The sequence below is a fragment of the Gadus chalcogrammus genome, chromosome 1 (assembly GCF_026213295.1).
Source record: "Gadus chalcogrammus isolate NIFS_2021 chromosome 1, NIFS_Gcha_1.0, whole genome shotgun sequence".
In the NCBI taxonomy this organism is placed as follows: Eukaryota; Metazoa; Chordata; class Actinopteri; order Gadiformes; family Gadidae; genus Gadus; species Gadus chalcogrammus.
The window spans coordinates 23951197-23965244 of record NC_079412.1 but is presented as its reverse complement, the minus strand read 5'-3'; the positions used below and the strand labels follow the sequence as shown (position 1 = coordinate 23965244).

Here is a 14048-nt window from a genome sequence, read left to right as displayed (position 1 = left end):
CCCACTCACACGCCCAGCTGTGGGCCCTGTCCAACAGCGTGAGCAGCTCCAGATGACTCCTCAAATTAGAGAATCTAGCAGTGACCCCTCGTTCACCTTTCAGATGGACAGAACACACACACACACACACACACACACACACACACACACACACACACACACACACACACACACACACACACACACACACACACACACAATGTCTAAAGGAATTTATTTTAATAGTGTTGGTATATGTATTCCTGCTTATGTTTTGTCAGTATATTTTGTGCCATTGCATGTTGGGTTGGTTCACATTGCCTTAGGGCTTAATTATAATCTTGCATACATACATATGTAACCAAAACATTACATTAAATGTATATGACTGGTTATATTATGATGCACATCAGTGACATCACTGAACATCAATAATGAACTGAATTCATTCTTGAGAGATACTCTATTCAACTCTTAATAAAGTCAACTGTGGCTGTACAAGAAAGATGCAGTGCTTGACGTTACAGCTGTTCACCTGATCTGTAGGCTGCTGCGGAAGCTGAGGCATTCTGGGTAACAGCACACCTGGACGACCCAAGTACCCCCAGCAGACTCCAAAGAGAGAGCAGCATTCCGTTGGTTTGATGGTGACGCTACTGGTACTACAGCGGCTTGTTTAGCATGACAAGTTTTAGGGAGTACATGAAAAGCATTGTGAATATACGGTTGGACTTTTGATTTCCGAACCTTTGAATTGTCCTCACACAAAACATGACGTACTGTATCATAGCCTACCACTAGCTCATTGTACTGGAAGGTAATGCTGCATTAATGCTACATTACCATCCAACCAGAAACCGGGGAGAGAACCCAACGTGTGCGTTCATGGCTTCGGGGGGGGGGGGGGGGGGGGCCGAGTACAAGATAAAATCTATCTATAGCGCATCAGAGGGTCAGAGTTCATGTCTGTCCGACGGTGCAGTCTGTGTGTGGAGATAGGCCTGCTTACCGCTGTGGCAAGGAAGAAGGCATGATCTAGGCGTTACACAGATCTCTGCAGAAGATAAAGAAAAAATACTGAATAGGGACCCAAATATTTAGTTTAAAAGTTATAACTGCTTGGAAACTATGCTGCCTGGATACCGAGTGATCCTCGGCATTTTCAAAGTCATGAAAAGATTCAGAAACTAGAAAGGAGGGGGGGGCTCACAGTTCAATGAAATTGTACTTTTTTCCCTTTTTATCTGAACTGGGAGTGGCTCAATCTCACACATTGTGACTTTAAAGAATGAAACATCCTTCTGGGAACAAGTTGAGAGAGAAGGGATCAATGAAAGGGTTGTCTGTTTTTCTTCTTATTTTGAATTCCTCCAGGTTGAAATCTGAAAACGGGTGACGACGTCATAGATATACACTTTGGATTCAGGATGAAAGCTACCTGGTAGCAAGGTAACCCGTCATGAACAACATTAGGGAACAATGAAAACAAACTCACCAACATAGATGTGGAAATGTGTTTACTGGTCCTTAGTTTACACGTTAGGGAGATGCCATCAAGTGTTGAATGATTTCATTGATTGTTGCAGGTGCCATTATTCAATGTAACGGTGCTGCTCCTATTTGTATAAATACTACAACAATATATAGTCAACTTCATCAACTCAAGGCTCAGATATTCATGAGGGTTATTCTTCTTAAGATAGGCAACAACAATATAATTCTGTACTACAAAATGTTCACATAGCTTTTAAGTTGGCAGACATCCTGGTTATTTGAATGGACACTTTGCCGTTTTGGAAAAACCAGTGAGCTAAACAGCAGTATCCTGAAGAGTCCGTCCGTCTGTCTGTCTCTGTGTCTGTGTCTGTGTCTGTGTCTGTGTCTGTGTGTGTGTGTGTGTGTGTGTGTGTGTGTGTGTGTGTGTGTGAGGAGGACTGTTCTGTGATGCATGCGGGGTGTTCAACCTAACATATATATAAGATGCATGCAGTACAACATGAGCAGCGAATGAGAATGACCATTTCATTCTCTACCCTGTATTCATAATAGCATCCAGCACATGGTAGGGAACAACAGGGTATAGGAGATAACACTAGCAAGCTTTTACCAGAACATTCCTTTCCTCCACTGAAAATACCCTCCAATCTAAAGTCATCTTTTCCCACAGAGAGAGCACCATTTGGTTCATTCAACGTAAGTGACGTCAAGACATTGGCAGACATATACACAAAGAAAGACTTGTGCCACAAAAAGGCATCTTCTCTGAGAAATCATAGAATGTGAATGTTTTTTTAAAAAAAGAAAGGTAAATAGGACACTTCATCAGTTCAAACTGTAATACACTTTTAGAGAACTTAACAAAACCCAAACCAACAGCTGAAAATCACATTTTGGGAGACAAGGCTTAATATAATTCATATTCTCCTCATGCCAAATTCATGCATTTTTCTCTACCAATATGGCACATTTTCCCCAATACTGGTCTTTAATCGTGACTACCTTTCAATCGTGTGTAGAACCCCATTGGATTCATGATACAAACAAGCTTGATAGCAAAAAACATTTGGCAATTGTTTGACCACAGCAAGAGGAGAGTACGTCAATATAATTATCTCAAGGAATAGAGCATTAAGACTTAAATAAGCAAAATTCTGTGCAATTATTTTGAAACCAACAATAAATATTTCTAATATATATGTAGGTCATCCTCAAACACAAGGTCAACTTCTATACGGTGTGGAAAATCGAGGGAAATGGTTCGTGGGTATCAGATAACACTTAAAGAAGCCTCTTATTTATCCTTAAAGGTTATACGTTAATGCTAAATTGGGAGTGGTAAAAGCGGTGAATTTGGAGTTTGACAAAGCTCAAGACAAAACCAGGTTTACGCGAGGCAAGCTAACGATAGCAAGGAGTAGCTAGGGAGCTAAGAGAAGCTAAGCTGTGGGTGGGAAGTATTGACTGCTGACTAGGTCTGCTTTAGCATGCTAGCCTGCTGTGGAAATAGTCAGGTGGAAACAAGAACTTGTGCATAGAGGGTGAAGAGGTTTAATGAATGGGTGAGGGGTAATTAAGGGGTAGCATAATAAAATCGAGACACATATTGGTCTTTAAAAACGGCAAAACCCTAACCTCAATATTTGTTAAAACTCTTTAATATTTGGCAATAAGTGGCAGAAGTAATATCTTAAAGGCAGCCGGGGGGCTAAGAAAGGCCAAATAAACCGCTGCGTACTTTGGGAGCCAACGTTTTACGAGTGCTTTATTAGGCGGCAGTGTGTCATCCAGGTGGGTATAGCTTGAGGGCAAAAGGAAATCATATCGATTCATCTTCTTGGTGAAGCGACTGGTGGGGATGGGGTGTCAAACACTAACCTAAAAGATAAATTGTTCACTTACAGACGAGAAGAGTGTCGTAGTGGAAGTAGTAGTAGTAGTAATAGTAGTCGCCAGATACTGCTCTGCTCAGGGCTGCATGGGGTCGGCTATAGCTGCCTAATGGGGGGGAGGTGCAGGGTCCCCAGTGCACTGTGGTAGAGATCAGTCAGCGCCCGCAACATCCGCAGACGACACAGCATCTGGTTGAAGAGGTGAGGCAGGGGCTCCTGACGGGAGAGGAGAATCACAGAAACAGATATTAAACACTCCGGGTGAGCCACAAGTTGGGTTAACAATTATGAAATGGTGAAAACAGTCAAGTTGCTGTTCGCTTATTTTCTTCGACAACAGTCTGACAAAATGTCTGCCGAAGGACAGCTCGCCCTCCGCAGCGGGACAAAACACTCAACGACACCGAAGGTTTTCAAATGTCCCTTAATCAATCCTTACTCTGTAGTGTACAATTATTATTGCATACGAATGAATTCAAGGAACAGACAAAAATGATGCATCAAGGAGTGAACCTTGAATGCATTTGCATTATATGGAAAAGATAAGGGTTCGAAACAGTTCGGTAACATGAACAGTTAACAATGACGTTATATCTTTCGGAGTGGCTGTATGCAGGGACAGGACTCACCCCAAGTACGTGGACTCTGTTGTAGTACGAGCTGAAGTCTTTACTGAGGGCCACCAGGAACTTGCACACCTAATGGACACAGAGGTCATCAATAGCTCAAATCAATAAACCCTCATCATATCCTCAACTTGCTTGCGCAATCTCTTATCTTTAAACAAATAAATCCTATCATTTTAATCTGACAAGGTTAAAATGAAAAGTGAGCGGAACTTTACATTTTTTCTTCCCCACAACAAAAGATATGGATTAACTTTGGGTGTAATGTGATGTAATGTCCATCTTCCACTGACCTGTTCAGTCTTAATGTTAACTCTGGCCCCTCCCCCCTCACAGTCCAAAGACTGTCCCGATTGGTCCAGGAGCTCAGAGAACGGGATGAGGTAATTGAAGAGGAGAATCCACTCACCCTGTCAATCAAACACAAAGAAAATGGGAAGAGGACAACAGATAAACAAAACAAATAATGGTGACTATTCCGGAGAATACAACACAACCAGAGATTTTTCGGCAAAGAAGCCAAGCGTTGGAGTACCTCTTCTTTAAGAGCAGAGAAATCAAGCTGTGAAGCTTCTGGTATCTCTGGATACAGTCCTGCAGAAAAGAAAAGAAAAGATATCAGAAACCCATCAATTACCTCATGTCCACACCGCCCCCTAGAGGCCACAGAGCAAAGCACAGGAAAGCAGGAGAATAATGTTTACTATCATTTGGCCGACGCTCTCATCCAAAGGGATTCAGTGAGCATTCAGAGACAGCTCATTAAGGAGCACGTAGAGGTTAGGCATTTTGCACAAGGAAGCCTACAAGTAGGGTGTAAATATTGATTGAAATAGGGATTGAACCCAGTAGCTTGTGTCTGCATGTGAAACACTTCTCACCTTTCTCCACCCCCCTCTCGTAGCTGTCAAACAGCGTGTGAAGTCTGGCACAGTTATACATCACAAAGACCCCGCCCCTCGGCCCCTTGGTGGACACGCCCCCTTCCCTCTGCAGATCCAATGTGACCTGTGGAGAAGAGCCGTCAATCATAGCAGAGCTCCCATGCTGTTGGTGGAACAGAGAGGAACGACAGGGATACAGACACACACACGAACACACACACACACACACACACACACTTTACTCACAGGACTGGTGTGCACGGTTGACAGCAGCTCGAATCGGATGGTGGCAGAGGTCATGACCCTGATGATGTCATCCCATGTCCGACCTGTGGTGAGGAATGCCATTTCACATGTCACATGAATTAGTGGCATGTGTAGCTAAATCTTCAGCCAGGAAGCCACTGCTAACAAAATGGCTGCTCACCCATGTACACAAATATACAAATATATATGTATATATATACAAATATACATAACACCATAATCCAAGGGTGCCCAACCAGTCGATCGCAGTCTACCAGTCGATCGCGGGCTGAGTTGGAGTCTTTCAGTGAGTGAGTGGAAGAGCGAGGAGAGCGAGCGGTTTCGCATGTCAGTTTAGTGAATGAACGAGTCCGGTTGTGTCTGTGCAAACGTGTACTGTTAAGTCAGTGGAACTACGAATACAGTACCCAGCCTGTCAATAATCGGTGGCCGCTTCATTCCGACCTATAAGCAGATCCACTGCCGGTCAAAGTGAAGGGTGTTTCCCCCCCGAGAGAACATCGGCCCTGGAGGGAACGTCTCTCCTCTGCTCCTCGACTACGGTCTGGGAGCCGACAGCAGGAAAGATTTCACCAAGGCTGAATTAAAAGTAGGCCACATGTCTTTCTTATTGTTGGTCGTCAACGAGGTTGTAAACTAGTAACTTTGGGCACATTTTTCAAAATAAATGTTTTTTTTACGATCTATATTCATTCATTGCGCCGCGGCCAAACTGACTGGGATATTCTCTGATACGAGTCTTAAAGACAGTGTTTTGCCTATATTTGTACAATACAGGCTATATCAGGCATACTGGGGGGAAAAAATCTCACACGCCCCTTTTTATCTGCGCATGCGGGGTATGGTTGCTAGGTTGTAACTAAGGACTCGAAAGGGCGCGAGAGATGGCAAGTTATGATGGTCAAGTGCCGAGCATCTTGTCAGAATTTGACAGGCGCTTTACTGACTTTGCATCAATTGAACCTGTTGTCAGTCAGTATCTCGTTTTCCATTTGGTGAAAATATAGATGTGGATTGTATAACGTCCAAAGTGGCATCACTCTTCAACCTGGATAGCTGTGCTATTGAGAATGAGATCCTCGCACTGCAAAATGGTATTGAGCTGCAATCCAGAGCAACACCTGATATGAAGGTCCAATTCTGGAATCTACTGCAGAAAGACAAGTACCCCAAACTCAGACAAACTGCACAGAATTTGACTGCACTTTTTGGATCTACATATTTGTGTGAGTCTGCCTTTTCACAAATGTCCAAATACAGATCCACCATGACTGATGACCACCTTGCAGCCAGCTTGGGGCTGGCACTCAGCTCCTACTGTCCGGACTATGAGATACTAGCTTCCTCCTCTCAGTGCCAGGCGTCCCACTAAGGTAGAGACACCACTTTTTCAACTTAAATTAGGCATTGCATTATTTGGGTTGTTTTTCTGCCTGTTGTGTTGTTACAGGCCAGTCCTTCTACTTGCTACTTGCTTCACTAAATGTATTATTGTTAAAACTTGCACAAAAAAGGTGCACAATAAATTGTGGCTACGCTACGCCTTTCTATATGGCTTGGTAGATCTCGATACACTATCAACTTTAAAAGTAGATCTTGGACCAAAGAAGGTTGGGCACCCCTGCCATAATCCTGTAACCAATTCAATTATGACATTGATGCAGGCCATCTTGGTTTTAAACGGTAGCTGGGTGGGGAAAACCTAATGTGTAATCCACATAGTATCCCCACATGTACAAGGTTGGGTTTCCCTGTTGGATGATGGTAGGACTAACACACACACACACACACACACACACACACACACACACACACACACACACACACACACACACACACACACACACACACACACACACACACACACACACACACACACACACACACACACACACACACACACACACACACCTTCCACCTGGTCTCCATACTTCATCTCTGAGGCGTCCTTCATCTGCCCTCTCCTCAGCCTGCAGGAAACAGGAAGCCAGTGGCGTCGCATCAACAAACAAAACTTCCTGTCGCAGCCGTTCTAATAAACAACCTTCTCTTTCTCTGAAACGACCCACGTTCATCACTCTTGGCTCTATTGCCGCCCCCACCCGGTCTTCCTGTGTATAGTAGACTTTAGTAGAGTATAGTAAAGTTGAATAGAGTTTCATATGCTAGAGTACAGTAGACTAAAGTAAAGTTTAGCACCGTTTTGAATGGTACAGTACAGTGAATAAATAGAGAAGTCTTACTGGAGGTACTGTTCAGCGGTAAGGTTTGTGCCAGGTGTCTTCACAGGCCCACACACCACATGTCTCTGAGGAAACACAACAACAACATCAGAAAAGTTGCGAAAGCTGGAAACAGTTTAATTCTGGGTGTGCGCTTTACCTTTTGCGTTACTTGTGTGCGTGCGCGTTACCTGTGTGTGTGTGGCGCCTGAAGCTCTCCACAACATGGCTATCTGCTGTTGACGGAACTCGTCCTGACAGGACATCACATGCAGCACTGTTGCCATGGTTTCCTTTTTAGACAAAAAAAAGCCGAAACATGAAGCGTTCCTGCACTGAGCAATTGTTGCAGTTAGCTGTAAACTTATGCCAAAATCTTGGTCCAAGATTAAGAATCCTTTTCCAAGAAACCAGGCCAAAAACATAATGTGTGAGTGTGCGCGTTACCTTGCAGTCTGCTGCAGCATGCTCCAGCTGTGCCAAGTGGGACACACTGTCTCGTTGTACTGTAAACACACACAAGAGTGGAAACTTAAGAGCCTTTTTCTAATTTAGAAAACGTGCGAGAACACACTCAACGATAGTTCAAGATACATTGAACTGTGTTAGTCATTGTGATTGTTGAAGGAAAAATGTTAGCCAGCAGAGCACACCACAAAATTTTCATTCAGAACAACCAAAATCCTGATTTTCAAAACCTGAATTCTTGCCAATCTGTAACAATCAAAATTGTGCCTTTAATGTTAAAAAAACATGGTGTGCAAGGTCAGGAGAAAAAACACAAGGTCCTCTCTTTTTATAGTCCTCTTTTCTTTTTTTTTTCAACAAAAAAATCTGTAGAACCATCAACAAATCTGGGCTTTGCCGACCAGAATCGGAGGGGGGAAATCGGGCACAAAATCTGGCTAATTATTCTTTAGTGTCTACCATGCATGACCGTACAGCAGAGATGGAAATTAACTTTTTTGCCCACCAGCCACTGTGGCAGGTAGATTTAAAAATCTACCAGCCACTCATCTTTTTTACCAGCCACTTTTTATGCGCTATATATTTTTTTAATATATGCGTACATTTTAAACAAATTGAAATGTTAACAATAAAACAACATGCATGGCTACACCATCATAAGTCAATCTAATTAGTGCCTGAATACAAATGTGTCCACAGACATGGTAACTAACGTATGATAGTAAGCATTATTGGCCCTTAACACTAATATTCAGAAAAAACATTGCCTCAAAAGGCTATTGGCCTATTGGCTAGTAGAGGCATATACTTGAACTTTATACCCTGAACTTTTAAACGTTGGAAACGTGCAAAAACATAATTATATATTTATTTGGCATTCAGTCAAATGCTGGAAATATATCTGTGGCATTCAGTAGGCCAATGCTATGATAAAATATGTAAAGTATGACCAAGTGTTTCTTTCTGTTCAATAGATAGAACGTTATCAATCCCCTGTGGGAGAAATGTGTTAATGTTTGTCCCTATAAAACAATAATGGTAAAAAAATAAATACACGACGGTAACTGCGTAAGTCAAACCGTCCAATCTGAAGGCTCTACTTAACCACGCCCCCTACCAACTTCCACCAATGCAAAGCGAACAGAACTGAGTAGGGGAGGGCGTAGCATAACTAGTTTGCGAACGACCCAAAGAAACGCAACGCAAATACAATGAGAACATGTATGAGGCTTTAATAAAATCCCGGACGATTTTTAAATTCCGCCACACATTTTTTAAAAGTGTCTCAAAAAGAGGGCATGTCCGGGCAAAAGACGACGTCTGGTTACCCTACGTACGGGAAACCCATTTGGTTCCTACCTGTAACACTGTTTAATAGCGGCCCAAATTGGTGAGCGCTATCCTGGTAATTTCTCTGCGTGAGAAATACGAAGTGTGGCGTGTGCATGGGTTGAATTGCGTGTGTCAAACGCCGAATGCGTGAGACGAGAGCCCTGTTACCGGTATATTATCCCGGGTGCCGGACAGTTGCAGTTCAGCAAAAGAGGCGGACCTTACTGGAAAGTATTACCCGACACAGTGGCGGGTGAAGTGACACAATTCACCCGCCACCATACAAATCCACCCGCAAATGGCGGGTGGCGGGTGTTAATTTCCATCCCTGCCGTACAGTCAATGGTGTGGTGGATTTCCATCATTAATAAACAATACTTGAATGAATGAGTAAATTAATAATTGAATCAATGAGTGCATTAACAATTGAATCAATGAGTGCATTAACAATTGAATCAATGATTGAATTAATAATTTGAATGACATGACTGCATAATTGAGTGAATTAATAATTGAATGAATGACTGCATAATCGAGTGACCTCAAGAATGAGCAGCAAACGAACGAACAGGCAGATGAACGACGGCCTCTCTGCTCACCTGTGCAGGTGCCGAGGCTGGGGTCGTAGCCCGCCAGCCCCTCCTCCTGGAACACCCTCTTCAGGTTGACCCTCAGCGCTCCGTCCTTCTCTCTTCCCCCCTGCTGCTGCTCTTCATCCTCCTCCTCCTCCTCCTCCTCCTCCTCCTCCTCCCCCCGGCTCCCCCCACCGCCTCTCCTCTGGCCCGGCTCGTCCTCCTCCCGGTAGGGGGAGCCCGCCAGCGCCTCCTGCACCTTCTCCTCCCGCTGCGCCCCGCTCCAGCTGGCCGGCACCGTCGGCCAGTCCACGCCCAGCGTGTGGAGGAAGGCTGTGACGTCACTCCCCTCGGGGAGCACGGGGCAGTAGGACACGGTGAGCCTGGAGCCCGGGAGGAACCAGAGACCGGAGGCTTGTGACCTCGGATGACCCCTTGTCAACTAGTCCCCTAGTCACCTAGTCACCTAGTCACCTAGTCACCGTGCTGCCTTGTGCCTGAGCTACCCCGTCCCATTAATACCTTGTCCCCTTGACACCTTGTCCCCTTGTCAAATTGCTGTCACCTTTCTCTTTTGTCACCTTGCTGCCCGGTAAACTTGCCATCTTGTCCCCTCGATACCTTGTCATCCTTCTGCCTGGTCCCCTTGATGCCTAGCTACCCTGTCGCCTTGCTGCCTTGGCACCTTAATAACTGGCGGCCCTGGTTCCTTTCTGCCTTTTCACCGTGATAGCGTGTCCCCTTGCTGCCTTATCCCCTTGCTTCTTCCCGTTAGCATCATAATCCTCATCATGAGCGCCAGTTCTACCCCATGGGGATCAGCTCACCCTTGTCTTCTCAGCAGCGCCCCCGTGTGGTCGGCCACCAGCACGGTCCTCAGCTGGCCCAGCGTCAGCGTGGCGGGGGAGGGGCCGCTGGGCCGCGGGTGCAGCGCGGGGCAGTTGATGACCACGCGGCCCTGCCTCTGCACCGAGGGCTTCATGTACTCGCTGGCCCCGCCCGCCAGGACGGCCCCGAAGGACGCCGCACGGTCCACCCTCAGCCGCAGCCCCTCCCCCATGACCTCGGCCCCCGCCAGGGGCAGGACCCCGCCGCCGCGCAGCGAGAGCACCCGGGACATCACCGTGGGGGGTACCTGGGGGAGGAGCGACCGAGAGGGAGCAGACATATTAGGTGCGTGTTTCAATGAGGTCCCCCTCATCCTCTCTGAGTAGGGTGCTATAGGTGGAGGTGGAGGTGGGGGTGGGGTCGGACGAAGGGGGAATGTGTCAGTGTGAGTTACTGGTGCACTGAAACCTACATGCCATGACCTTGTATTACCAACGCCAACCGTTGTTCAAAACAAGAAAGCGGTGGGGGCGCCCGGTGGCTCACTGGGTACAGCGCGTACCATATGGGCTCAGTCCTGAACGCAGCGACCCGGGTTCCCGTCCTGCCCGGGGTCATTTGCTGCATGTCCTCCCCTCTATCTCCCATACCTTCCTCTCTAGCTCACTCTATAATAAAGCATAAAAACGCAAAAATAAATATTCCAAAATAAAATAAATAAAAAGAAAGCGGTGACCATAAGTGGCGACCAAAGAATACATGAATGATGGATGTGTTTTGGTTCTAACATTGTACAGACTGAAAGTATTACAACACATTCATCAGTTGTTCAGCTGGCATAGCCATCCATCAGCCATGATGGTGTGGGGGGAAATACTCTCTTCATTACACTGCAGGTCATGAGCATTGCATAAGGCTGCAAAGTTTGAGCCGCTTTTAACAGTGGATTTGATTGCGGGTCAAAAATAATTACAGGTCATCAGGCCACTTTTCTCATTGGCCAAAATTATCCTTTAGAAATGGGCTTTAAAGTAAACGGTAGTGCATACAAATGTGTTTTAAGAGGTGGGGGCAGACCCAGGCTAAACGCCAGGCACATATAGCTATGTTCGCTTGAGAAAACATTGTGGTTGAATTTAATAGGTCAAACCTACAGATAGGCCTACACAGAATAAGGCAATCAACTTCTACATCTCAACCTCACATCATCTAGGCTATCCGGCAAATGTACATTTCGAGATAGAACTGACGAAATACTAATCAACCACCACTTTACTCTACTTGTCTGCCTTGCAGGGGTGCGTGTTATTCTGACCCATATTGGAGCCGTCATCCAGGGGTCTATAATTGATGCCGCGGGCGGCCGCTGTTCGGCCGGGCGTGATGTTGCAATGTCAACGCTCCTAAAGTCAACCATGGAGACTCAATAACCGTAACGATACTTCATTTTATGCATCATTGGGAACCTGTTAGAGACTTAACTTGAAATCGTCATTTGCATGTCCTGGCCAAGATTGTAAGACGTCAAATGAGAGAGGGGGGAGGGAGATAGTCACGTGTCTAGATGTCAACAGAGGTGTCGTCCAGTGCTGTCAAGACGTTATAAATCGTTGCATTCCAACCTTTACGAACTTTTGCCCCCCTTAGCACTGTAAACATGCATAGAATATAACTTAGATTGAATGCTGAATTCCAGCGGACCAGTCATGACACCAACCTGTCCGTCAGCGTACAGCGTGTTGAGCATCGTGGTCGGCGAGAGGAAATCTCGGTTCCGCAGGTTCTTGGCGCTGCTCTCCTTGAACCACAGCTTGTCCGCCGGTTCACCCCCAGATTTGTCCACATCGCCCGGACCCCGGCCGCTGTGGGCACCGGGAGTATTGGGACGCTTCCCCCTCAGAGCAAAGCTCAGCGCCTGCACGGTTGGGGTGATCCGGAGAGGCGACGACTCCTCGATTTTCTCCATCACGACCACATTAAACACTGAACAAGTCAGCTCGTCGGGATTATGTGCAATCGCGGGCTGCTCGTTATACTATGTATCAGTCGTTATGGATGTAGATGGCTGTTATGGTTCCTAATAAGGGAGTCCACGCGTTCCTGCCCCCTGCAATTGATCACCAATCGACCCCCTTACCAGCTGCAAAAGACTGCATTGGATGCTGTATTTCCAAGCGGAACTACCTACATGTAGATATTGTTTCCCGGGGATCTATTTCCTCGTTGGCGAGATGATGTGAGCTGAACAGCGCCCTCTGTCGCCGGGATAAAACGACACACGCTTAATTAAAGAGACACAACTTTTTGATTTGCAACACATTTTTATTCACAATATAATCAAATAATGTAAAAAGTGATGCAATATTTTAAAAGAAAATACAGAGTATTAATTTATTAACAACTTGATAAGAGACAGCTAAGAAATGAAAGGAACATTCAAAAAACGAGAAAGAAATATATAGACATTAAGCCTGCCCTTTATGCATTTTTTTTTGTGATATTTTCATTAGTATTGTTGTTGAAGTGGATGTTCAAACCTTGTAACAGGCCGCACTGCATTTCAGCACAGCATATTTCTGTTGTGGTTAGTGACGTCATTCTTAGCTGACACGAGATTCCCGGTTGCCGCTCGTGCGTTTCGCAATCCGGGAGAAAACGTGTCATTGAAGAGCAACCTCTGCAAGTAGAAACTCTAATAACTTCATTATTACGGAGAAACGTCGTCCAATGCGTTCTATTAAAGCAGTCGTCAGTTCTTTGTTTTGTGTTTAAAATGTCGTTGGACATAAGTCGTTAGACTTTTGCTTTAAAGCAGCTCAGTCGGTTTTACAAATATGAATAAGAATATCTGAATAATACATTAACAATTCAATGCAATTTACATTTAGCTTTACATTAAATAAACAAAACAACAAAGCTATTGGAGGCTCTTTGCTGTAGCCCTATAAATTAGATGGAATACTATCTCATTTAGGATTAGATCAGGCTTCCCAGGTCACCGTTAAACGACCCAACAATAACACACATAAAATGACAAAAATAAAGTGTGTGTGTCGGACGAAATGTGCTTTATTCATACCTGAGAGGAAATTAAGGCATTACAGCATCTCACGTCAGACACAATGATAAAAAAAAATGTTACTATTATAGAACACAATAGCCATAATAGTTTAAAACAGTAATAAAGTGATAATATGCATTTTTTTATAACATTAAATGAAATTGAATAACATATTTACCAAATGTACATTTAAATACAGTGAGCTGACCTAAAATATAGGAATGTATAAATGGTCGGTCGTTTTTGAGGGGTTCTGTTCTGTGAGGAGGAGACAACGGTCGCTCCGGCAATGGTCGTCCTGGCAACGGCGCCCTCTGTGCAGTGGGAGGGAAACGGACGCCATAACCAGCTGCTGTACACAACCACAGCTGTATTATGGGTTCCGTTACCGCACCACTCACTAAACGCCAGCCTCCAACC

The 14048-nt window shown here is 45.0% G+C and overlaps 1 protein-coding gene across 1 annotated transcript; it reads right to left on the bottom strand.

The window, feature by feature from the left end:
* Nucleotides 1-1248: 1248 nt before the first annotated feature.
* dalrd3 (DALR anticodon binding domain containing 3) lies at nt 1249-14048 on the bottom strand. Its single transcript, XM_056597193.1, has 13 exons — nt 12285-14048; nt 10567-10874; nt 9767-10122; nt 7815-7873; nt 7559-7660; nt 7389-7453; nt 7057-7115; nt 5125-5207; nt 4876-5002; nt 4530-4588; nt 4288-4404; nt 3998-4066; nt 1249-3584 (listed from the first exon to the last, which is right to left on the bottom strand). The coding sequence occupies exons 1-13, from the start codon at nt 12531-12533 to the stop codon at nt 3465-3467; spliced, it is 1773 nt and encodes a 590-aa protein (XP_056453168.1). The 5' UTR covers nt 12534-14048; the 3' UTR covers nt 1249-3464.